Consider the following 24,936-nt stretch of genomic DNA (forward strand, 5'->3'; position numbering starts at 1 on the left):
TGGAGGGATTTAACAGATGTGTAGAGTTAGCACCTGGGGACATGGAGCAGCGGTGGCCTTGTCAGTGCTGGGAGAGTGGTTGGACTCCATGAGCTTAAAGGGGTTTTCCAACGTAAATGATTGTATGGCCCCGCTCTCTTGTGTGTCCCTGCATGTCATCCCAGGCGTGGCTCCGGGAGGGAGCAGCAGGAGGTGGTGAAGACCAAGTGATGGTCAGCACCTCAGCCCGGCCGTCCTTGCTTTGCATCAACGAGTTCCCGAGGCTGCAGGTGTGTTCTCTTTGCTGCGTTCCCCGTTAAATTCTGGCTAATTAGGGGTGTCTGCTTTATTTTTCACGGGAAGAACCACCAGCTCTTCCTGCCCTTCCCTTCTTGTATCAATCAAAAATCCAGGTGTGCCTGGAGAGCTCTTCCTTCCCAGAGCCGCGGGGAGGGAGGCGGCGGCTCCAGCGAGCAGAAGGCGATTTTACCATTATTCCGGATTTTAGGGCAGCGGCGCTCGGGGCTGCGGGCGGCCAGGAGGAGCCTCCGCGCTGCCTTTCCACCCTTCCACCCGATTCCGGGAGGCGCCAGGGCCCGGCAACCAGCAGGATCTCGGCGCGGGGCGGCCCCGGACCGGCCCCTTTGTTCGTGTGGGCCCGGCCGTGAGCCGGCAGCGGCAGCGAGCGGCGGTGCCGGCCCCGCAGCCTCCTCCGCCCCCGCGCCCCGAGCCGCCGCCCAGATCCCTCCTCCGGCTCCCGGCTCGGCCGCGCAGGGAGTGGCAGGGCGGCTGCCGGCCGCGCTGGATCCGGCGGGGACACCGAGCGCCCTGCCCCGCTCCGCCGGGCAGCCCAGGGTAAGGGGGACAGCGGGCAGCGCCCGGCCAGCGCGGCACAACAAAGGAGGGAGGGATGGATGGAGAGGGTGCGGAGGAGCCCGGGCAGCGGGGATGCGCCGCTCGGAACCCATGGGCGGCATTGTCCTTGGGCTGGGAAAGGCACCGGGCATCCCGGCCGGCTTCCGCGGGGGCGCGCACCCACAGAGAGCCCCGGCGGGTGCTGTGCGCGCTCCCCGCGCCTGGGTCACGGCAAAGGCGCGCCTGGAGCGGCCCGATGCCATGGAGATGGAGGTGGGAGTGGGTGTCAGCATCCATGCCTCGGTGCCGAGCGGGTTTTGGGCTTGAAATGGGAGGAAATTTGTCTTTTGTCTTTGGGAGGCTTGGCTGCTTGCTGGGCTCAGTGTACTCGCTCGGTTTTTCTTATTTAACGGTTCAGATATTGACATGAAGCACACCCTGCAGGATCTGATGGGGGGTTTTTGTCTGGGCGAGATGTGCTTTGAGGAAGGCCCAGGCTGAGCTGCTGACATCGGCATGAGCAGCCAGGCAGAGGCAGGAGGGCTCTGCCCCTGCGTCTCCTGACCCAAACCAGCACAGGCTGTTTGGGGCAGCACCCAGGGATGGAGGCAGAGGCACGAGTTGTTGTCTCCACAGCATCCAGAGAGGCTGCAGCGGCGTTTTGGAAGCGCTAGGAGACAAAGCACTGTGTCAGCACCGAGTGTTATTTGCTGCTCTGCTGAGCATCAGTCTCACAGGCCTACAAACCTTGTCTCAGAAACTCATCCTGCTGGAATGGATTAAGTTTTACCCGTCCATCCATTACTGATGGCTAGAAGTGTTTCCTTGAGGGTGACTTACAACTCAAGAACTGGTCTGCATGTGGACAGAGATATATTTGGGGCGCCTGGCTAGGGTTGTTTGCCTTAGCCTCTGCCCAGCTGCCTGGTAAGAGTGTTCCTGTCCCCATCAGTGCTCCGAGAGAGCCCCGGTAATCAGCACGGGTCTGTCACTGCTGGTGTGGTGATGCCTTTGACATGGTGCAGCTCCTGGTCTTACAGCTGGTGTGAGATACAGCATTTTAAGAAATTACCTGCCTGCTGTTAGAGCCTGCCAGGGATTAGGAAGGAGGGAGTCTGCATCAAACAGCTGTGTTCTCACGAAAGAACACAGTTGTCACTGCCTGCCAGAAATCTCTGGGAGTACAGGACTTCAAAGGCTCAGCTCTGAGACATGGCACAAGTGACAACGTTAGCACCAGCCACTGCAGCACAGCAGGGAGAGGCTGTGCTGGAGCCTGTCAGCTCAGCAGCAGAGGTGTGGGGCTGCCTTCAGTTAAGGGAAACCTCATGTGTTTTTTCAGGAGATGCTCTTAGAATCAGTGTGGATGGGATTATAGGCCAAGGTTGGTGTGGGCTCCTCTAGCCTTGGAGGCTGCCATCATCTGTCTAGCAAGGAGCAGTTCCTGGTGTGTTTCCTCTTCATCCCCACTTGTGCTTTTTGGTTTGGCAGAAGAAGTGATGGAGAACCCAGGTGGTGGGTTTTTGTACGAAGGGATGTGGCTCTCTAAGGACATCCAGGTTGATTTCTTCTTCCATTGTGTTATTGGGTGGTTAAAATGGATCAAGGTGTGTGTTCCACCTCCTGACTGAGGCTGTTTGGTTTATTTATGAAAATGCTGCCTCTGTCTATGAAACTTGGGAAATTTTTTTTTCTTTTTTTGAGAGGTTGTTTTATAATTCTGGAGAGGACGGGAGACAATGTATAAAGCGAGTTCCATACCCCAGGTACATGGTGTTGGTACCACTTTGCAGAGAGTCAATGCATGGCAAGGTTTAGAGTCTTTTAAAGCTCTGGGAAAGGTTTAGATACTTTTAAAGCTCTGGGAAAGGCCAGGTATGGGTAGCTAGGCCTGAATGTGACTTGTTGCTAGCCTGTGTTAGACCCTGGTGTGCACTTATCTATAGAGATATCTGTAGATATTTATGGAGAGATCTCTTTTTTAATGGATGCCTTTTATAAATACCTTGTGACTCTTTTCCTCTCCATCTCCCAAGGGCTCAAGAATGACCAAGGAAGTTGCTGACATGGGTTGAGAGCACTATTTTTTCCTCTGTTGTGATTTAAATGCCCCCAATAATCAGTCTCTGGCTGTTATTTTTTTATCACTGTTCTTGTGTGTTTATGGTAGAATTTCAGGTCTTGTTGGCCAGGGAGAGCACCTTGGATGAGTGCTGGTGATGTCAGACTCCAGCATGACTTGGGCTTTGTTTTACTGGTCAGTTTTTTAAAACAACCCCATTAAGTTGCTCAATAAAGATGAACTGTCCATGCTCACTCCAGGATCTGAGGTTAGAGTAAGGAATTGGGCTTGGTCTTTTTTGTGCCCTACTCCATTCCTGTTTTCTTCCTGTGGGTCCTCTCTGTCTTATCCCATGTGGAAGCTCTTTCTCCGTGGCTGACACTGATGGGGACACACAGAATTCTCAGTGTGCCATTGTACAGAGTCTCTTTCTGCAGCACCCCCGTGCTCTTGGAGCCTTTCCCTGCTCTGCTGAGAGCAGTCTGTGTGCTCTGTGGAGTGTTGATGCTGAACAGGACAAAGCAAATGCACTTCCCTCATAGCTGGATTGAATTTCTGGCTTTTATATGATTGTGCAGTAGCTCTTGTTGTGGAAAAATTACTTCTGTGCATGTGACTGATACTTTCTGCTATTCCTGAAAAAAAAATCCTTTTGAAACCCCTTTTAAATAAAACCTACAGCAAACTACAATGTTTCTGCGTCAGACCTTTTGGAAATCATTCCCATACACTGGTACAGTTTTTATTATCCCATTCTAAATAAGTGAAACTGTGTCTATAAAACAGCCATGGCTGGCTCAGATTCAGCATAAGCAAAGAAAGATGTGTGAAGAAATAAAGCCAACATTTTAATGTTTTTTGTTTTTTTGGCTTTTTTGCTTCTGAATGATGGAATTTAATATGATGCTGACTTGAACTGGCACTGAAATTAAGTGATATTTTCATTTCAGTTATTTATTTGTATTGAGCTAATGTTTCATCACCTGCATAGTTGCAGAGGAATGTGGCACAGACTGGCAAAATTCCATGTTGCAGTTTCTGAGCCTGTCAATGGAGTCTCCATCTCCTCATCCCAGTCTGCTGAAGCACAAAGGGACTCTAAACTTTGGTTTATTTTGAGAGTTTATGCTCTGAATTCTGCTGTTGATTCCCTTGATAATTCCATTTGTGTCTGTGAAAGCCAAATGATTATTTTTGAAAATATTTATACTGTGTGTCTACAAAACAAACCCTCCAGAAGGACTTCCCAAGTGCTTTGATGGGTTAGATATTCAGGGAGATAGTGGTGCCATCTCTGCCACTGTTTATTCAGAAGTCTTGAGAAAAATAATTTCTTTCTATCTGTTGATCCCAGGTCCAAAAAGAGTGTTGTAATTCTGACCTCCTTTGAGGTTTGTGAATGAAATGCTCTGGGGATGTTGGGTATGTGGATCCTGGAACTTATAAATCCCTTTTTGTTCCTTATAAATCCCATTCCTGTGCTTTCACACATGCTTCCTTTAAAAAGGTAATGCAAATTAAATTGTATTGCCTGTGCCAGAGCTCTTGGTCAAAATTAATTCTGTTTTATTTTACTTAATAACTTGCATAGTGTAGTAAAGACCACGTGGGTATTGGTTACACTGGGAAGATTTCACAGAAACTTCAAGAAATCATCGGATCCATCTGTCTGTTCCAGATTGGATCTGTCTTCACCTGTCATTCAAGACAGAGGTTGGAAGATTTTTATTTTTCAAAGAATAACGTAGCAGTGCAGGAATTTGCAGAGCCTCTCTGGGCAGTCTGGCTCAGTGTGAACTGTTTTCTGTAGTGCATGTCTTCCCCTTTGTTTTGTTGTTGTCATTGTCACTTTGCCTGTTTCCGTGAAAAGGACAAAGGTGTTTCACTGACAACAAGCAGCACAATTTCTTTTGCATCATGAACTTCTTTTGCAGCACATCCTCTGCTGGGGCAGGGAAGGCTCCCAGCCTGAGGTACCAGCTTCTGACATAGTCTGTGACAAAGGATTTCTCTGGCTGATCTGTTCTTTTTCTCTTTTTCTTCCTTTGGCATATTCCTCCCCTATTTCTCAGTTGCATCATGCTTTGACAACTTCTGTGTCCTGTAATTAGTACTGGAAACTCTTCAGTAGCCTGACAGGCACAGAAAGCAGCTGCCTGTTGAAGCAAACAACACTTTCCCATCCTTTGTGAACACTCACATTCATGACCTGCAAGTGCCTCTCCTGTCCTGGCTGCAGAACAAACCTCCCTAGAGAAAGAGGCCCCTCCAGTTGTGTTCAATGGGCTTTGTAGCCTCATATTTGGCTGTTTTATGTCATGTACTGTGCTACCTCTGTGGCTCTTATCAGCATGAAGCTGGCCCTGGTGAATAAAGCCTCCTCCTTGGCTATATTTAACATTTAGCTATTTGTTTTATAACTGAAATCCTTACTATGCAAATTGGAGCAGGTCAGTCTGCAACCTTGCATAAGTGCCTGTTTTTTTTCCTTTTTCCCCTCTGGACTTTTGTTTCCCAGCTGGTAATTTTGGTAAGTTTAGCTGGTGACCCATCCACCAGGCATCCCTAATGGAGATTTAATGATGGACAGTATGGCACAGAATGCAGGCTTGTGTGGAAATGCTGCTGGGACAGAGGATGCCTGCTGGAGGAAGGATGTCTTGCCTTTCACTCTTTTATCTGTCTGTTTATGTGGGCTTTTACTGGGGCCTCTGGAGTAGCTTTTTGAACTTGCTGAGTCTCACTCATAGGAAAACTTTGTTTATATGTGTACATTTATTTATGTATATTTCTAGTAAACTATGCTGGCAATATCAATGCCTCCTGCAAGCTTAATCTGGATGTCTCTGTAGCAACTGCAACCACTATTTCTTTTTTTATCTCTGAATCTCCCCAAAGCACATTGGTTAGGTGCTGGGAAGGTGTGGGAGAACTTCCAGCACACTTTCATGGAAATGTCAAAGTCAAATGCTGCTTTTTGGTGATCATATGATTCAGGTTTATGGAGTGCTGTGATGCACTCTGCCTTAGGGTGCCAGCAGATTTGATTGCCATTGTTAGAAGTGACAGCTCAGTTTTTGCTCTTCCTTTTTGGCTGAAACATGACCAATTTGAGTTAGAGATCTTGTGGCACTGCTCTGCATTGATGTAGGGAGGCTGCTTGTTGTAAGGGCACTGTACTTGCTTGGCTAGATGAGATTATATCTTGATCTCTGTACAAAATCATGATTGTGGCCTTGCCTGCATTAGTGATACAGAAAGAGCCTGTTTCTGTGAGAAGTGAAGGAGCAGCCGGGGCCACGTGGTGACTCTGGAGCTCCAGCTGGAACAGCTGTGGTACTCCAGGAGTGTGGTGGGCTGGTCCATCTCTCCTGCCTACCTGCTTGCAGGCTGAGTGCATCACTCTTATCTCCAGAGCTGTGAACAACTAAATCTCATTTTTAGCATGGATCTGTTTATCCAGACCCTTTCCTTTTGGCATCTGCACATCATGGACTGCTGTGTGTGCTGCTCAATGGCATGGCAGTGTCTGGGCAGAGCTGCTGGTTGAAACCAGGCCGTGGAGCACCCAGCTGCTGCTGTGTCTCTGCTGCTGTGGAAGGAGGCTGGGACTGACAGACTGACAGCCTGGCCCAGATGTGGCAGCCTCTCCTGCCAGGTCCTGCTGGGGTGGGCATGCTGAGTCTCCACACCTGCTGTGCAGCCTTACTGCATAGGGTGGGGATTTATCTTCTCACCCCTAGAAACTGAATCCCAGCCTCCCCATGTATTCCAAACTGGGCAGCCATCCTCTGCTGCTGTTGTGCCTTAGTGCCTAAGGCTGTGAGCTGGGATCTTGCCTCCATGTGGTGCAATCCACAGTAAACATTGGCTTTTGCAAGGCAGGGTGTGAGGTGTGCAGATAAAGGATCTGTGTGACAGGAGGAGATAAGGTCCAATTTGATGTGTTATCTGTCAGTATTATAACTTGCCAAAATTATGATTGATAGGGATGTAATTTGAATATGGTAGGGGTGTAATTTGAATAAGACATGTTCCTTCTTGTAGTTTAAGGTCCATGAGCTATGCAAGCTCCTGTTGTGTGAGGAGTGTGTGGCATGAGTGAGGTTACAGGTGGTAAATTAACAAACGCCATGATTAACACAAAATGACTAAAAGCAAACTCTCCAGGTTACTGTTCTCCTTGTCTGCACCACTGGTTGTGGTCAGAGCTGTGTGGATATGTCAGTGTCAGTGAGGGCTGGTGGTGTTTGTAGAGAGGCTCAGGAGAAAGCAGCAATTAATGCACATAGCCCAGAGGTCAGCTGCTTAAATGGAAGGCTGAGTTTGGGCTGGTGAATCAGCAGGGAGGAGGAGGAGAGTGCTTCTGGGAACAACTGTGTCCAGCATTGCTCTGCTGCCATCAGCACAGCAAGCAGGATGCCTGTGTGGGTGCAGGGGATGGGTTTGCTCTTGGTGTCCCAGAGGGAGAGGGGTTTGCTGCTGCTGAGTGTCTTTGCTTTGGTGACCTCAGCTCTTTCCAGAGGTGGCAGTGGTGTAGCCCCCTGCTCTGCCCCCTCAGCTGACAGACTGGTACTGTTACCATCCCTCTGTGTGCCAGGACATAAGTGACCCTGTGGCAGAAGGAAGCAGAGTCCTGGCTGTCAGTGCTGTATCTCAGCTAGGGGTCATTAGAGGTTGGATCTTTAGAGGCCCCTTCCAACCCAACTGGTTCTACCATAGTCTGTGTTTACTTTTTACTATTTACTTCCCTGCTGTTGTATCTTAACACCCAGAATGTGAAGGTGGTTAATTTTTCTTTAAACTTTTCTGAACAGTTGCTTTGTTTGAAGGAATGGGATTATGTCAGCTCACAGTATTTGGCATAAAGTTTGTCCCTGGCCTGGTGAGGTTCCTGGGATGCAGCAGGCACTGTGGGATGCCCATGTCTAGAACAGACTGAGTTCAAGTGAGGAGGCTTGGAGAAGGTCAGTGAGATGACCCAGAACTGGTGAGTCTCATATCCCAGGACTCCTCAGAGGAGAGCACTGCTTGCTCACAGTGGCACAGAGAAGCAGGCAAAGGGCAAAGCTGTGTCCTGGGAGGTGCCAGAGTTGTGCAAAGGGCACAGGAGGTACGTGGGCAGAAGGTTGGCTTGGATAAATCAGGACTGGCAACTGCTGGGGGGTTTCCTGGGCAGCAAAGGCTGAAACTGGAATGAAATATCTCATACAGTGGTTTCAGAACTCATGGAGAGGGGCTGCAGCAGGGACAGGGCTGTGTATTCCTATCCTGCATCCCTGCCTGAGGTTTTGGCAGCTTGTGGAGGGGCAGGGCCAGGCCTCCCTTGGTGTTTGCACCAGGGTTGTTCTGAGGAGATTCTGTAGTAGATGTTACACCTGCAGTGGCCCAGGGCAAGGCTTCTGTTTCCTGCTGGCATGACCAGGTCTCCATCACAAAAAGAATTGCATTAACATGCTGCCTTTTCCTGGTGGACTTGAGAGTGTGTGTAGACACTTGACAGCATTAGTGAAGCAGTGAGGACTTCAGGGGCAAGCTCAGTGTGTCCCAAGGTACACCAGAAACTTGTTGAATCCCAGTTTTATTAACCAAATCATCTGCAAGTTGAAAGTGGTGCAACTGCAGTGCCATCAGACAGGATGGTCTGCAGAGCCTGCCTTGTAGAAGGGAAAATCAGGGCAGAAGGGACCCAGGTCCTGGTTTTGTTTCATAATCAAAGTTCAGGACAGAGGTTAGATTATAGAAGTGCACAAGTTAAAATGTATGTATTTATCTGAACTCCAGTTAGTAACAGATAAAGTGCCAAGGTAAACTTTAGTGCTGTGCTAAACCAGCATTCAAAACCTAGGAAATTCCAAAAGTTCAGCTCCTTCTGCAGCTCTGCACAGCATGCATAGCATGGCTGGGTTATTATATAGCTCATATTTAATTAAAGAAATTGTTTCTCCAGTAGAAAAATACCAAGCCATTATAATGGAATATATGTGTCATGTATCATTGTGTTCCCTGCACTTGGCTTGCTCTCCTCATGTTTCTCTTCCAGATGCTGTTTTTGACAAATAAGACTTTCTGTGAATAGGGAACTTGGATTTTATCAAAGCCTCCTTCTCTAATGGAATAGAGTGGCGATAAATCAAGTCTGAACTGACCTGCAGGACAGCAGCTGTGAAACCTCTGTGTACATTCTGTTCCCTTCCCCTGTGAGCCTGCAACTTTGGTGTCGTGCCCCTAATGAATCTCTGCAGGGACACTGTCCCCTGCCCCCAGGGATGAACTCTAGGGAGCACAAACTCATGCAGAACCAACACCATGTCCAGGATTTTTCCCACAAATTAGAGAGCTGTGCTCTGCAATTAGTACAGAATTGTTGTATCTGCTGTATCAGTGGGCATTTTGCCAGTGTGAGGAGCGCAAGCTCATCCAGCCCATAAATTACTCCTCAGGTTATGAGATGACTTCCTTGAATGTACTTTGGCTTCTTCTCTCTGCACTTTGCCTCAGGATTTGCATTGTGGTTTTTAGAGTGCAATAGGAGGGGTTTGCACATTGTTCCTTTAAAAAATCTTGGTTTAGAAGTAAATCACAGGTTTGGTCTATGAGAGAGGTTAGAATTAGTTTTAAAAATACCTGAGCTTTTAAATAAAAGTCTTCTAGGCTTTCTCTTCACATTCTGTGCTAATTACTACAGAACTTGAGTGAGCAAGAAGACTAAACACACCTTCTCTAGAGGTTAACAACACTTCAGACTTGTCAGGGAAATTATGTAGTGACAATGGAGCTTTATGGCTGAAAACATATTTGAATTCTCCAACTGCAAGAGACAAAAAACCTGATGGCTGACAGGATTCCCTGGTTTTCCCTACATGTATGAGCAGTATGCTCCTTTCAGTCCTGCAGGGCTCTGTCTCCATTCCCTCTATGGGAGAAGGAAAGGTTTTCTTGGAAGAGGAGTCTGACCTTAATTAAAAATTAGTGTGTCTCATTTCCTCTATACTTCAGTTAAGTGCAAGGATTTGCTCCTAATCTGCTTCAGAAATGGGTTTCTGGTGGCTTGTCAGGAGTAACTAATCAGAGAAGTGAGAAGGGAATGGCACAATTACCTAGGATGAGATGGAGCATCTTAAGGAATTAAAAGATAAAATGGCCTTTTCTTCTCAGCATAATCTGTGTCTCTATCAGCAAAGCTGCAGTTTGGCGTTATCATATCCTGTCTCTGATGGGATTCATTTCCTGTCCCTTTCACACAACACTGAATCCAGTCTGCCCCTTGGATTTGGATTTCAAGGCAACATTCTGTTCCTGAAATCCCTAACCCACCTTTGCAGCGTGGTCAGTGTTGTGAGGTTGGGAGCTTGGGGCACCAAATCTTTATTTGCTGCTGTCCCTGGAGTGGGACATTGGCAGTAATATATCCAGGAGTAAGAACTCCAGAAGATGGGGCTTTGCTGCCTGAAAATCTCTTTTTTCCTGGGAGTGGGGAAGGTGCACAAAGGCTTGGAAATACAGAGTGGATGCAACCAAATGCTCAGAAACCAGACATAAAATAACTTCAAAAAATCAGTATCTTTAGGCCAGTAAAAGTTTTATATGTGGCCTAATAAAGGAACACCAGATTTGGCTCTGAAAGCTTTTTGCCTTTATTCTTTGTGCTTATTGAGGTGAGTGCAGAACTCCTCCAGTGATCAGGGGATCACATTCTTCTCTAGCATTTTATTTTCAGGGAGATGTTGAGCTTCATCAACTGTTCTGAACATTTACAGTGCCTGAAGGTTTCTGCCCTCAGTGGTGGTGTTTTCAGAGGGAAAGCAGGAGTGGCTCCAGGGATGTTCTAAGGAGGGTTTGCTCTCAGCCACAGTCCCAGAGGCTCTGACAGAAGTCAGGGGATGAATCCCAGTGATTGTGAAGAGAATGACAGAGATCAGGGGATGAAACCCAGAAATCTCTTTGAGGATAATGCAAGGGTCTTTGTGTAGATTGAGCCGTGATAGCCGGGCCGAAAAGATAAGCCAAGGCAGAAACAGTTCAAGGGAACAAAAAAGCAAAAAGGAGGATTCTCGGTACAGCCTGCAGGCTAGGGGATGGAAAGAGAAGAAAACTCTTGCTTCAAGCTAGCAAAAAACCCAGTCTAGGAAGAGGAACAAGGCAGAGTCCCCAGGAGCACACTGGAGAGAGATTGGACAGAGCCATCCCAGGCTGTGAGCCCGCCCCGGCTCCCCTTGAAGATAGTCCCAAAATTCTGGGCATAAAGCAGATGGGTACAGAAAGCATCATCATAAAGCACCCTAAGAGAGTTACCCTTTTTAATCTGAACCTATGAGACTCTCATTCCCTGGCTCACGCCATCCGGAGCACACTGGAGAGAGATTGAACAGAGCAGTCCCAGGCTGTGACCCCGCCCCAGCTCCTCTTAAGATACCCCCAAAATTCGGGGCATAAAGCAGACAAGTGTGTTAAAAACGAGGCCAGACTCCCGGTACTAAAGTGATTTCAATGTTTATTATAATAAAAGAAAGGCCTAAAGCAAGGGGGCCTGGGCCGGGCAGCAGCGATCCTGCCCAGGGTGCTGCAGCGCCACAGCTGGGGCTGCTTCAGCAGCAATGTCCCAGTGGTGTCCCCGATGGTGTCCCCAGTGATGTTCCTGATGATGTCCCCGAGGTTCCAGGTGGAACGGCACAGATTCACTGGGTCAGAATCCCCTTTTTATCCTGTTTTTTGTCCCTTTGGATCGGTTTCTTTTGGATCCCTCATTTGCATGAAGGTTCAGGTGCTGGATTGGCCATTGCAGTTCAGTGCAGGCCGGCTCGTTTGCTGGGGTGCTGCTCTGTACTGAGCTGTGATAGGGTGCAATGAGTGCTGCATTTTTTATAACGACCCTTTTACCATAACCAAACTAACAGTACGTGCTTAACAACCTATCAGCTATTTTACAACAGTTTCTAACCTGTTTTTAACAGAGTACATAAAATATCATCATAAAGTCACCCCAAGACAGTTCCCGTTTTGAATCTGAGCCTATGTGAGACTCTCATTTCCTGGCTCACGCCACCCAGAGCACACTGGAGAGAGATTGAACGGAGCCATCCCAGGCTGCGACCCCACCCCAGCTCCTCTGAAAGATATTCTGGCGTAAAGCAGACGAGTAAATAAAATAACATAATAAAATCACCCTCAGACAATTCCCCTTTCTGAATCTGAGCTGATGTGACTCACATTCAGCTGTCCCCTTTTCTGGTGGAAAGATGGAGAAGAGAATATTTTGGTTGTTTGAAGCAGAATTTGGTGTTGTGCATTCCTGGGATGCTTTTGTTGGTTGTGGGAACAGACAGAATCATTCATCCCGGCATGGAAAGACTGCAGGAGGAATCTACAGAGATCTAGAAAATGCTTGTTGTCTGTCATATCTTGTAAAAGAAATAAAAACAAAATAAGCAGAGCTTGTGGCACTGGAGTACCCAGAGGAGCAGATGAGGTTTTCTTTACAGTGTATCTGGAGAAAGTCACATTCCCATGAAGTTTTGCAGGAAGGTAAATGTACAGCTTGTGCAGGTAGTATGGGGAGTAGGAATGATAAATAACATAAAGAATAGGAGCAGATGGGGTTTTCTTTACAGTGTATGTGGAGAAAGTCACATTTCCATGAGGTTTTGCAGGAAGGCAAAGCATGCAGCTTGTACAGGTAGTATGGGGTGGAATACAGGAATGATAAATCACATAGAGGATAGAAATTTTCTGTTCCCTGAAGTTTCTGGATAGAGTTTAAAGACTGTTCTGGCTGATTTCAGTACCAGGGAAGAGGGATGCCTCATGTGTTTCTTACACCACATATCTGCCTGTGTTCAGCCTCTGCTGCTGGAAGGAGACTTTTTGGAAGATCTGGAACAGGTTTTTCAGGAGGGCTGTGCTAATAGAGCCTGTTGGGATGCTGAGGGTTCTGTATGGGAGCTCAGAGCATGCTGTTATCTCTAATGGAGCAGGGCAGTGCCCTGTGGAGATGCTGGCCTGTGTCCCAGGCCAGGGATATTTCTGCAGCATAAAAGCTGCATCACTTGGCCAGGAGCTAATGTGGGACTAGGATGGCTCAGGCAGCATTGCTCTGGGTGTGAGGATGACCTAATGGTCATTTGGAAGAGCTCAGTGTTCAGAGCTTCCTAAAAATCTGCTCATGTATATTTGTGTAGAAGTGGGGGAGAAGCTGGTGGCAGAGAAGGAGTGTCTGTCCCTAGCAGCACGCACAGACTTCTTTAAAAGCATCCCAGGCGTTTATTTTTATCTGTGCAGTACTGACAAACTGCAGTTATAGTAAAATTTACTCCACTTCATCCTTATTTCCCCGTGTGGTGGTGAATGTGCAGGGGTGTGCTGAGGAGCTGTCCCTGGCTGTGGCCAGCCTGCGGCTTGTGACAGTGACACCTCAGATGGAGGAGTTTGCCCATCAGAGCCTCCCCACAAGCTGGCATGCAGCAGGCACAGCCAGGCTCTGACTCCCAGTGGCATTTGAGAAGTTTTTGAGTCTGTGACCCCAGTGAGCGTGGCCATGAACTGGCTGTGTTTCAGGATAAAAGCATCTGTCTGTTCCAAGGGGAGCATCATTAGCAGCCTGTGGAGTTCATTTGGTTTTAGCATCAGTGTGTTGAAAGCAAATGTGTTTGTGTAAAGATTCCTGGCAGAAATATTTTTGTGGTGGGAATACACTTCCTGTTGTTTCTGTCCCCAGTGTAAAAATATCCAGTTGTCCTGAGAAAAAGCAGAAAATCACAATATCCTGTGATGGGAGTGGACAGCTGATCTTTAGGGATAATGAGATGTGGAGAGAGGATGAACTGAAGTTCCTGTTTCCTCAAAGATGAGCAGCAAAATAGAGGAACACGCTACGTTCGCTGTTCCCCAAAGTTTATATGGTTCTGGCTGCAAAGTTAAGGATCCAGAGAAGCTCTCTAACAGAAGATTGAAAAACTGTAAAATCCTTTTATTTTTCTGGCACCTTTTCCTACTGAAATTCTTCTCTACTGCTGTTTTTTCCTTCCCTGTGTGTTTTTATTTTCTTATCCACATTCCTGGTTAATTCAGCCAGCTGTGTGGAAGCACCAGTAGCCCAGTTGCTTAATCCTGAGTACACCATCCAACCTTGTAACCAAAATGTGGGACCAAATAATGAGTAAATTCAGGAGTAAGGTCATGTTGTGGAGAGGGCAAACTTTCAGGCTGGAGGTGATGATGGAGATCTCTAGGTGGAGCACATCACCTGCCAGCAGAAGAGTTAGAAATCAACTTTGGCTGTAAAATCAAAGCCAGCCCTGGGCAGGATGTGTACTATGAGACGGAGTGGGTGGGAGATGCCACATCTGATGGCTGGACAGATAACAGGAACCTGGCTGATCCATGTTTCTCACCTCCACATTCAGTTCCTTGTCTCCCTGTTTCATGCTGGACAGAGCTGGAGGCTGCAGCCTCCTGTCCAGCTCTGACAGCTGTTCCTCCCAGCTCTGCTGCAGAAAGGTTGGTTTTTTCTCTTCCCTAAGAAGAGTTTCTTGCTCTTGTCTGTTATTCCTGCTGTGGGTGATGTGATTGGAGCATCCAGTGCTGAGCATCTGCAGGTGTCTGAATCCAGCCCAGGTACTGAACACCTTTGTGGGCACATGGGGAAAAGGCCTTGACCCCTCAGGTTTTTGCTCAGGCTCCCTTCCCAGGATGTCCCAGCTCATCCCTCCTTTCTCTGGCTCTTTAAGCTGATGCAGGATGACTGACTCTTACTGCACTTTGGTGTTTTAGATATTCGTGAGCCCTCAGGATTACATCTTTGGAATTCTCCTTGTGGTTTTCCCTCCTCTGTGTCTGCCTGCAGCTTTTCCTGGAGCCCTGCCAGCCCTCTGCTTGCTCTGACCCAGCCTGTGTTCAAGTCCTTACTCATGCCTTAATCATTTCCCATCCCATTATTGCAGTTCCTCCTTGCAGCATCTGTAAATCTTTGATTCTCAGGGGGTGATGCCTCTTTCCTTTGCCCAGGAAGCAGTGTCCCCAGTTTCTGGCTGTTCCTTGGATTGCTCTCCTTGCTGTTAGGTTGGCATTGGCCCTGGTTTACTCTGCTGCCACCTTTTTCCTCCACATACTAGCCTGCTGACTCCCAGCCTCAAGATTCCTTTTGGCTGATAGGCTCATTTTTAAAATTATTTTTCTTTATCCATTAGGAATGTTACCGCTTTTTTTAACAACTTAGTAATTTCCTTTATTTTTCTTTTCTTGTCAGAAAATTTGCTTGTTGATGCAACATCCTCACAAGGAATTTGGAGGTTTTATTCAATTTGTCTGCTGGGAAGGGAATGACATAAGGAAGGGTTGTGACTTCACTAATGAATAGTTGGTAGAGTTATACTTAAGTTTCAGGAAATTTGAGTTTGGTTTTTTTTTTTTTTTTTTTAAATTTTCTTGTAAATCCATTTGACCATAGGGTCAAATGCCCTTTTTACTGTGATGTTTTTGGATTGTTTTTAAGGAAAGGAGCTGAAAATCCCATCTCAGACACTGGCACCATCCTTCCTTCCCCTGCCAGTTTGGAGAGGCTGCCCTGAAGGCTGCTGGCACTCAGGGCTGTGTAAGAAGGGTGGTGCCTTTGTCAGGGCTCTGACAACACAACTGAGGCTTGGTAGGTGCTGAGCTGAGGCTTTAGGATTTAAAACCAGTCAAAACCATTTCAGTTACTCAAATCCCAAACTGTATTTAAATTCTTGTTCTGTATTTAAATTCCTGTTGAATGGCTCCAGGAGGTTTCAGCTTTGGCCCAGGACTTTGAGATTGACCAAAAAAAGAGTAACATGAAGATGAGAGAGGAGGGAAAAGACCACCATGGTTTTATAGGAGAAGAAATGAAATGTTCTGACTCCTGTAGGGCTGTGAGGGCAGGGCTGGACACTGCTTTTTGGGAGCCTGTCCACGCTCTCCTGCTCATTCTCAATCTGATTTCTTTGCTCTTCTCCCCCAGGTGTGTGACCATGGAAGAAGAGGTGCACCATCAAGAAGCCTGAGCAGTGACACTGGGACAGCTCTGCAGACACTGGCAGCAGCAGCCTGAGACGCAGGAGAGGAATCATGCTGAAACCAAGTGGACTTAAAATCCCAGGCAGGGCTGGGAAGCACTCCAGCCCTGTGGGACGGGCAGCAGGGACCAGCACAGCTGCTGCCACCACTGGCTCCAAAGAAGGTGAGGGCTCCATGCAGGGCCACCAGCTGCCCCAGGGCACTGCCTGGCCTGGGGACAGGGACTAGGGCAGCCAGTGTGCTGTGGGATGTGAAATTCCCCATCTCTGTGTGGGCTGAGGGATCAAAACATGTGTAGCAGGGTGGATAAATGGGCTCCCTCTCCCAGATAATGCACAGACCTGCAAGTTGTGCAGTGGGTGGGAGGCAGGTGGGTCCCCTGGTGTTCAGGGCTGACAGGGGCACCTGTACAGACACTGGCATGGGAAGGGCTGTTAATGGGCAGATGGGAACCTCCCCCATGGCCTTAAACACTGCCTGTAGCTATTGCCATTGTCCTGTGAGGGTGTAGGAGTAATAACTGAGCACTTCAGGTGATTTTATATCAAATGTGCTGTTTATGTCAAATTAGTGCCTTTGTTTAAACAGAAGCACTTGAAGCCCTAGTATTTGAATAATGATTTACCTTCACATATCTACACATCTTGCTGTTGTAGATCTATATCCAGTGTATGCATAAGTTGTGATGACTGCCATTATCAGCATAATTAACACTTCAAAAGCAGTTGAGGGTATGTTTTGCTTAGGATTCATTTTTCTGGCTTATTGGCTGGTGGCTTTCTTTAAAATTATATATAATTTAGTAAATATTCAAGGTGGGAGTTTTGTATGTCATGTTTTTCATTTCACTTTGTTAAAAAAGGCTTTGTTCTTGCTTCTGGGGGAACACATCAGGATGATGTATATCCTGTCAAAGCTTGTACTTTCACTATATTACACTTTCATTTGAGAAGGTCACTGGTTGCTTCTTTAGATCTGTCACTCTCTTGTCCTTATAATTCAGGCTACTTCCTACATGCCTGGTTACTTTGCTGTGTATTTCAGTCTCCAAAATATAGAACATTTAGCAGAATGAGGAAAGCCTTTTACCTTTCAGACAGCATTTTTAGTTAAGGGGATAATATTGGTCAAAATTTGCTTTAGCATGCTTGGACAAATTAGTCTGGGGTAATAAAGCTGCAAGATGAGGGTCACCAGGCAATGCTGTCCCTTGTCAGAGTAATGCAGAAGTGTTAATTATTTAATCAAAACAAAAATATACCCATCTCTGAGGTTCCTGGGCACACTGGGATGGTGATTCAGGCACAGCCTCTGCACAGGATGTTCACACAGGCTCTACTTGCTGCTGAGCCTCTGACTCTGCTCCCTGATTACACATCAGGGGCTGTGCTGTGCTCTCTTCTTCCAGTGACCAATAGTGTATGTATAACCTCTGCCACTGTAAATTCTTTCCCCAAACAGTTTTGTAAAAGGCACAGCTCTAAATTGGCTTTTTGCACATCTGCAAGGTCTGGTTTGAGGGGTCAGTCACTGCCTGGGGTCACAGGCAGAGTTCCAGATCCTTTGGTGTGACACAGCCCTGCAGGGATTGCAAAGGAGCTGCTCTTCCTTTGCTGAGGACTTGGCCCTGTGTGTGGATATTAACAAATGTTTGCATTGCAGTTTTGTGTGAATGGGTTAATATTAGAAAGCCTGTTTTCTTTATTTTGTGCCCAAAGATACTGACATATCTTTTTATTAGTTTGCTAGAGGAAAGCATAAATTGACAAAGGAAAAGCTTGATAGGTTTGGCTGTGTATTTTGAAGTTTTTCTTCTGACCCTGTATTTCTGAATTTCACCCTTGTTTCTCCATGCTCTCAACTGTGATTGAGGAATGAACCTGAACTCCAAGTGTGTGCCTCTCTAACTCCCTGTTGTGACTCTCTTAAGGTGCTTTGGTCTGGATTTACAATTGGCAGTGTGTCATGGAGTTGCTTTCAGTTGATTTTAATCACATGAAAAACATCAAAATGAGGCAAAAGATCTGAGGCCTCTCTTCCCCCAGAGGCTTTGCAGTGGCATCTCAGCAGGCACAGTTGGTGTGTGTCTTTGCTGTGAAAGGGTCAGGCAGTGGCAGGGTCAAGGCAACCTCTGGGCTGAATGCAGCTCCTGTTTGCTGGAGTTCCTTTGTGCCTTGTTCAGCTCCAGCCATCTGTCACCAAGGGATGGGCAGCCAAGTACCCTGTGTGGCTCCAAATGGGGTCTGACCTTTGTTTCAGGAGTTCTGAGGTTTACTCCTGGAAAAAAAGTGGGCATGGAGAAGGGAAGAAGTCTTGTGATGGTGGGTTGGTGCTGTGTGACTGTGATGTACTGCTGCTCCTCTGCCTGTCAGGATAGTGCAGGAGGCTTTTGGAAATTGTGGAGCCATTCCTGAGCCATTCCTGAGCCACTCCCATCTGAAGGTGAGAACAGAGCACAGTGGGGTTGCTTAAACAACGTGGGCTGGGTGTGTAGCAGTGGTTGGGCTGTAGTGTTTTCTGTGGCACCTTCTCACTCAGTGTCTGCTCAGGAGCTCTGTCCCTGCATGGCTGCACCTGCTCTTCCTCCTGCAGATCTCTCCAGAAGTCTGGCCAGCTGCCTCTTGCTGCTCTCCTTTCCAAAGATAATCTGTGAGCAAAGTGTGCATCCCCAAATTCTGTGTGCCCTGAGAGCAGCAGCATCTGTGCTGCTGTGGGGCCCAGCCACAGCACAGACAGGGATTCAGCCTTTGGTAGGGGAAAACTACAAGAGAAAATACTCTTTTTTATGCTCAAGTGGTTTAAATCTGTTCCAGAGCCAAGTGTCCACATCACTGAAACCTTAACCATAGCAGGCACTGATGTAATTTTGGGGAAGCCGGCAGCCAAAGAATCTGGTGGTAGACGGCTGTGGAGGCTGGATTTCATTACATTTCTGGGATTGGTCATATCTGGGCCATGAGACTTTACATGAGGTCTTGAAGTTGTAAGGAGTCTCTGTGTGAGGTGTTTGGGAAGCCCTGCAGAAACCATGAGCTCCATGACCTGTGACTGTCACCGAAAGTGCTTCCTGGGAGGCTGATAAGGTTTTCCTGACTCCACAAAAATTCATTACATGCCCCTGAACTCCTGCCTTACTCCTTGCCTCTGCACTTACCCACCTCTTGTCAGAAAAGTTAAGGAGATGTCTGCATTTTCTGGAGCTTGATGGAAGAAAACCAGAGTGGTTTGGGTTACAAAATACTGAGCTGCAGCACTCATCTATATGAATTTGCTACCTTGATGGAGGATAGAAACCTCAAAATGTAGTTGCAGAAGAGAACCATAAATCTAACAAAGCCCAGAATTAAACTGCAGCAGTTCCCACTCTGTTGCCTCTGAGAAGTTCTGTGGCTCTGGGAGCTTGGGGCTGGCTCAGAAGACCCCAAAAGGTGATTATCTCTTTCAGATTGCCTGTTAAGAGAAGATGCCTGTTCTCCAGTTGTACCCAAGATATGTCAGAGCTGCAAATGAATTTTTAAAAGCTTATACTTTGATCCTCTTCCCCTCCAATAAGTTTATCAGTCTTGTCTGCACAAGTGCAAGTGGAGGTACTTCCCTTTATTCTTACTCTGGAATACACAAAGTTGCTTTGATTTCTCCTTTCCCCAGTGTCCTCTTCATATTCTTTTGTAGAAACTCATGTGTCTCTTATCTGTCTCTCATTTCTCTCTTCCTTTCCCAGGCGTGGAGATTCCTCTTCAACCTCTCCATGTACTCCTGGCAGCTCACATTTTATGTACCAGAAAGAGGGTCAGTGCAGATGGGAGAATGTGAATGCATGTCTCTAGAATTCACAATTCATGGCTGGAGGTTTCTGCAGAGACCAAATGGAGTCACACTGAGCCAGCTTGTCACACATGCTGTATCAGAGTTATTTCTCCTGAAAACATTCAGAGTCAGTTCTGCTCATGGAATGTCCTGTGTCCTGTTTGAACTTTCCTTGAGTGGAGAGTTGTTGTGTCTCCTTACCTGAGCTGGTGCTTTCACACAACCATTAGGAATAAGAGTTTTTGTGGGGGTGCTCTGGCTTAGGTACAGTGGCTTGCTGTGGTTGTGGGCTTTTTTTAAAAAAAACCAGAAATTGCCATTTCCACTGGAAGTCAGTGGGGAACTGGCAGCTGACATGGACCCTGGAAGAAATTAGTCTTGAGTAATGTCCATGCTGGCTATCCCCCTCCCTTCTCTCCTGTAAAACTGGAACAATGGAAAAAATAAGTTCTGCTGCTTTGCAGTAACTATTTTCCTTAACCAGACTGAAAATTCATCTCTAGCTGCCTTGGGAGAGCATTTCCCACAAATGTGTTGGCTTATTTCCCATGTTTCAAGTGCAGAAAGTCACTGCTCTTGACCCCACATTCAGGAGAGGTTTCTGTGCTGAAGGTGTGGGTCATGGGTAAAGGACTCAATATAATATTTGGATTTCTTGTTACAAAGCTCACATGTCTCAGTTCCTTTCCCACCCTCCTCCTGGAAAACTGTGCTTTTGCAAGATGGAAAGAGAATGGAAGCTGTGATAAATGGGCCCACAGAGCCCTCCCAGCTGGTGGAACAGGTGAAAGCTGCTGGGAAGAGAAGCATTCACATTTCAGAGTGGGTTTTATCTGCCCAGAGCAGTGTTGGAGTGACGTGGCTGGGGGAGAAATTTGCCTTTCATACTTCATTTGGCTGTCAGCTGGCTCTAGTGTTTGTTTATGGTTCTTAAATCTCTTGTTCAATTTTAAAAAATCTAGCCAAAGACAGAGGACAAAAGAAATAGTTGTATTTACAGATGAGGCTGGGCAACACTGAGACTTCAGTGCTGGAGGAAAAAAAAGCCCAAGTTTTCTGTGAGACTGATGTGCATCCAGTCAGAATCTAGAGTTGGGTTTTACAGATGGATCCTGTCTTTCTGGATGGGCAAGTGCAAGTATCTGTCCCATAATTTCATATTTAGGCATGCTAACAATATAAAAACTGTTTTCCAGCAGTTACCTAGTTTTATTGCCAAAAACTATGCTTTGCGAGCTAAACTATACAGGAGATTGCTGGGAGCCTGGCAATGCCTTCTTGTTTTCATGTAAGTGTACATGCCTTATTTTCATGAAGAATAAATGCACAAGGCTAATAATGCTGGCATAGTGTCTGCTTCTGCAAACACTCTGTGTTGCTTTTGTTCACTAAAAATAAGAGTGAAGCAGACTGGAACGTTCCCAGGGCCATTAAAGAGAATGGGATGACTGGCTCCATAGGGTAATTAAACTAAAATATGCTGTAATGAGGGTTTGATAAGCCTGAGCTGGGAGTTGGGTCCTGGTTAGCTGCATTTGGGGTTTGGGTACTGATGGGCTGAGGCTGGGCCCTCCTGGTTACTGCTGTCCCAGGGCTGAGTTTGCATGAGGGGGTTAACTTTTCTTTCAAAATTTCTTTTCTAGAAATGTGATTATATTCTTGAGGGCTGCTTCTAGTGTGACAGCAATTCTGTGGCCAAGTCTCTTTTGATCTGTGCCTGCCTCAATTCTGCTGGAGGACCCTCAATCTCAACACCACCTTAGCTCTCCTGAGCATCTACTGCCTTGCTCTTGCCTTTCCCAGTGGAAAATCTTCATTCCTTTTTATTTATCTGCCACAGTGTTAACAAGCAGCATCTTGGTAAATTAACTTGGAAATCAGTTGTTCGCCCCTCGAGTTTCTCAGGATGTTTTTTAGGTTAAATTGGCTGGATGCATAGCAGTAGGAAGCAATTTCTGTTGCTTCCAGTATTTTCTGTGGTAAAAAACAGAGGGAGGGATGTTGTACTTCCTGGGGAATTTATGCCTCAGTGTCAAGGGAGAACGTGGGGAGGTTGTTCTCAGGTAATTACTGATGGTTTGGTGGCATCTTAGCACAGGCTTTTTTTATAAAACCGCAAGAAACTGCTGAGCCTCTCTGATTTTGTATCAATCTATTAATTCTAATTCCCAAATAAATATTAAAGACACTAAACTACTGTTTTGCCTGCAACAAAAGAAATGGAATTGTAATGTCCAGAGCAGCTGATTGACTGGCACAGCCATAGGGACCTAATTCTTGTCTCTTCAAAGGCTTTGTGCCTCTTGATTAATATTAACTTGGGGTGTTGTGTGCTGGTGAATTGAGAGAGAAGACCCCACATCACAGGGCCAGAGGCTGCTATTATTTCCAGCAAACATTTGGTTTTGCTGTTTTGCATCAGGCCTCATGGAGTGATTGGTGTTGTCAGCTCCCAGCTGAGTGCTGTCCTCAATTAAATCCACGCTGCAAGCCTGGGGTGGGATTAGTGATCCTGCTGGAAATGTGTCATTGGTGGTGGTGAAGTTTGATTAGGCTCTCTCTACAGCTCTCTGAAAGGTGGCTGTGCTCAGGTGGGGTTGGGCTCTTTCTCCAGACAATAGCTGTCAGAACAAAAGGTCACAGACTTAAGCTGTGCCAGGGGAAATAGAGGTTGGATATTAGGAAAAAGTTTTTCACAGAAAGAGTGATAAAATATTAGAATGGACTGCCTTGGGGAGGTGGGGGAGTCACCATCCCTGGGTGTGTTTAACAAAGCCTGGATGTGGCACTGGGTGCCAGGGTTTAGTTGAGGTGTTGGGGCTGGGTTGGACTCGATGATCTTGAAGATCTCTTCCATCCTGGTTATTCTGTGATTCTGTGATATATGTTAATGGCTCTGTATACACAGTGTCCTCAGTTTCTTGGGGAATTAGGAGGTTGAGGTGCCAGTGAGGTGTCTGAGGATGAAATGCCTCTGTGACAGTGTCAGCAGATCAGCACTGCATCAGTAGCCAGAGCTGCAGGATCCGGGTCTGCACAGGCAGTCACCTGGTCAGGGAGTTAACAGGTGTCTGAAAGAAAACAAGATTGCTGGTCATCCTTCTCGTAACAGGATGACCAAGCAGTCACCTGGTCAGGGAGTTAACAGGTGTCTGAAAGAAAACAAGATTGTTTTCAGGGGCTGAACAGGAAAAACTGCAGCTGAGAGTTGCTGTTTTGCTGATCCAGGGCTGAGGTACAGCTGAGGAGGGGGAGCTGCAGCAGGCACGGGAGCAGCCCTGCTGAGGGATCATTAGAGCCTGAGTGCATCCCCTCATCACTGCTGGGGTGTGCCTGAAGTGCCCTGTGTGGGGGTCCCTCCATCCAAATCAGTCACTCAGGGACACAGATGCTGCCATGAGACCCTGCATATTTGTTCTCATCCTCATGGCATGTCCTGTGCCAAAGTTTGCTGGCTTGATTGTGGCCCAGCCCCTTGGCTATTTGCATTGGGCTTTTATTCAGCTCACAGGAGCCTCTCATGAGCTGCTCTGCCTGCCATCCTGCACTCTGAAATACCTTTTGTACTGGGGTTTTTGAAGGTGGTGGTTCCTCCACCTTTTCTGATTCCCCTCCTGAAGGGAAGAAGTATCTTTGGTGGCATTCCTCTCCCAAGAAGTGATTCAGTGCATTCCAAGCAATATAAAAGGGCATTGAATCAATCTTAGTTTTATCAGCTTTACAGGTAACATATAGAGATAACTGTGAGTCTGATTTTAATTGTCTTAATAATTAGATACTCTTAGAAGGATTTGATGTAGTTAATCCTTAATGTTCAGCCCATTCATTGTGGGTGAGGCATGAGCACACAGCAAAGACATATGGAGGTCAGACCCCTCCTGCTCTCTCTGTCTATAGCTCTTCACAGAACAGCAGGGAAAGAAAATCTGCTTCCCACAGATGTTCAGCTTATGGAGGTTGGAATATAATGAACTGAATCCTATTCAGCTGGGCAGGGTAAGCCTGCAGTGGCATCACTGTGTTGTGCTTGTGCCCATCAGAGTAGGGATGCAGCTTTGGGGTGGGATCTGCTCCTGCATGCTCTGCCTCCAACAATTGCACTAATCCAGCTAGAGCAGATTAATTATTAAAGGCCTGAGCCAATATTCATTGAAATTAAAGGAAAGATTCCCTTTGGCATAGATGGATTTGGGATAAGAATCTGCAGAATTAAACTGGCATCAGACTGTTGGTGCGTAATATTTGCCATAGGTTGGAATTAACCAGGACACACTGACCCTGCATGTGAGCATCTTCCTTGCAAGCAGTCTAGTAGGTGACTTGATCTCCACAAAAGCCTTTACTGACACTGCATCTTCCTTGCAAGCAGTCTAGTAGGTGACTTGAAACATTTAGAATACAAATACTATTCTCTATTTCAAGTTCAATAGGATATTTATTTTTTAATGAAGATGCTAGTAAGTAAATTAATATCCTGTTCCCATAAAAGAGATAAACTGGTTTTTATGCAGGAGTGAGAATTGTAGGAGAACACTGTTTTCTCCACAAAAGCCTTAAAACATTTAGAATACAAATATTATTCTCTATTTTTTTCAAGTTCAATAGGATATTTATTTTTTAATGAAGATGCTAGTAAGTAAATTAATATCCTGTTCCCATAAAAGAGATAAACTGGTTTTTATGCAGGAGTGAGAATTGTAGGAGAACACTGTTTATCACAACACTCACATTAAAATAGTAAGAGTTGTCAGAACTGAGCTGCCTGTGACTTCAGCAGCTCTATTCAAAATACAGTTGCTGGTCTCTCTGCTACAAAATGTATTTGGCACTGCTGTTTTCCAGCACAGTAAATGTGTGTCCTGTGTGCTACATCTGCACTGTGGACCAGAGGATGCAGCAAAGCACTGCACTCCATGCATGTGTCTGCAGAATTCTTCGTGAGAAAGGAAATGTTTGTGAAGGGGGGATTTTTAAATGGTCTCAGAGGAAGTCAGTGATGAACTTAACCATGAGTGCCTCTTAAAAGCTGAACCTGCCCAAGGTTCAGGAGTTAATTTGTGTGAGGTAGTGCACTGCCAGTGCTCCAGCTGTAGGACAGCAGGAGTTAACTCTGCTGCAGGACTGTTCCCAGTCTGCTTGAGGAATTCCTACTAAGCAGGAGCTGTAAGTCACTCTCACTTTCTGTCACTATCAGCTCCTGT

At 46.5% G+C, this 24,936-nt stretch overlaps 1 protein-coding gene across 3 annotated transcripts in view; it reads left to right on the plus strand.

Annotated features, from left to right (window-relative positions):
- The first annotated feature begins 480 nt into the window (after nt 1-480).
- Nucleotides 481-24,936, plus strand: part of CLIP2 (CAP-Gly domain containing linker protein 2) — an 81,376-nt gene continuing 56,920 nt past the window's right edge. The window contains exons 1-2 of one of the 3 annotated variants that reach the window (XR_005627149.1): nt 481-834; nt 15,873-16,091. Coding sequence is in view for 2 of the 3 variants with exons in the window: in XM_039705776.1 (XP_039561710.1) it covers nt 15,980-16,091 (112 nt within the window). In the remaining variant the exon portion in view is untranslated. The remainder of the gene's footprint in view (nt 835-15,872; nt 16,092-24,936) is intronic. The other 2 variants (XM_039705776.1, XM_039705777.1) reach the window with 2 other exon arrangements.

Source organism: Passer montanus, unplaced genomic scaffold (genome assembly GCF_014805655.1).
Source record: "Passer montanus isolate IOZ18808 unplaced genomic scaffold, ASM1480565v1 scaffold184, whole genome shotgun sequence".
Taxonomy (NCBI): domain Eukaryota; kingdom Metazoa; phylum Chordata; class Aves; order Passeriformes; family Passeridae; genus Passer; species Passer montanus.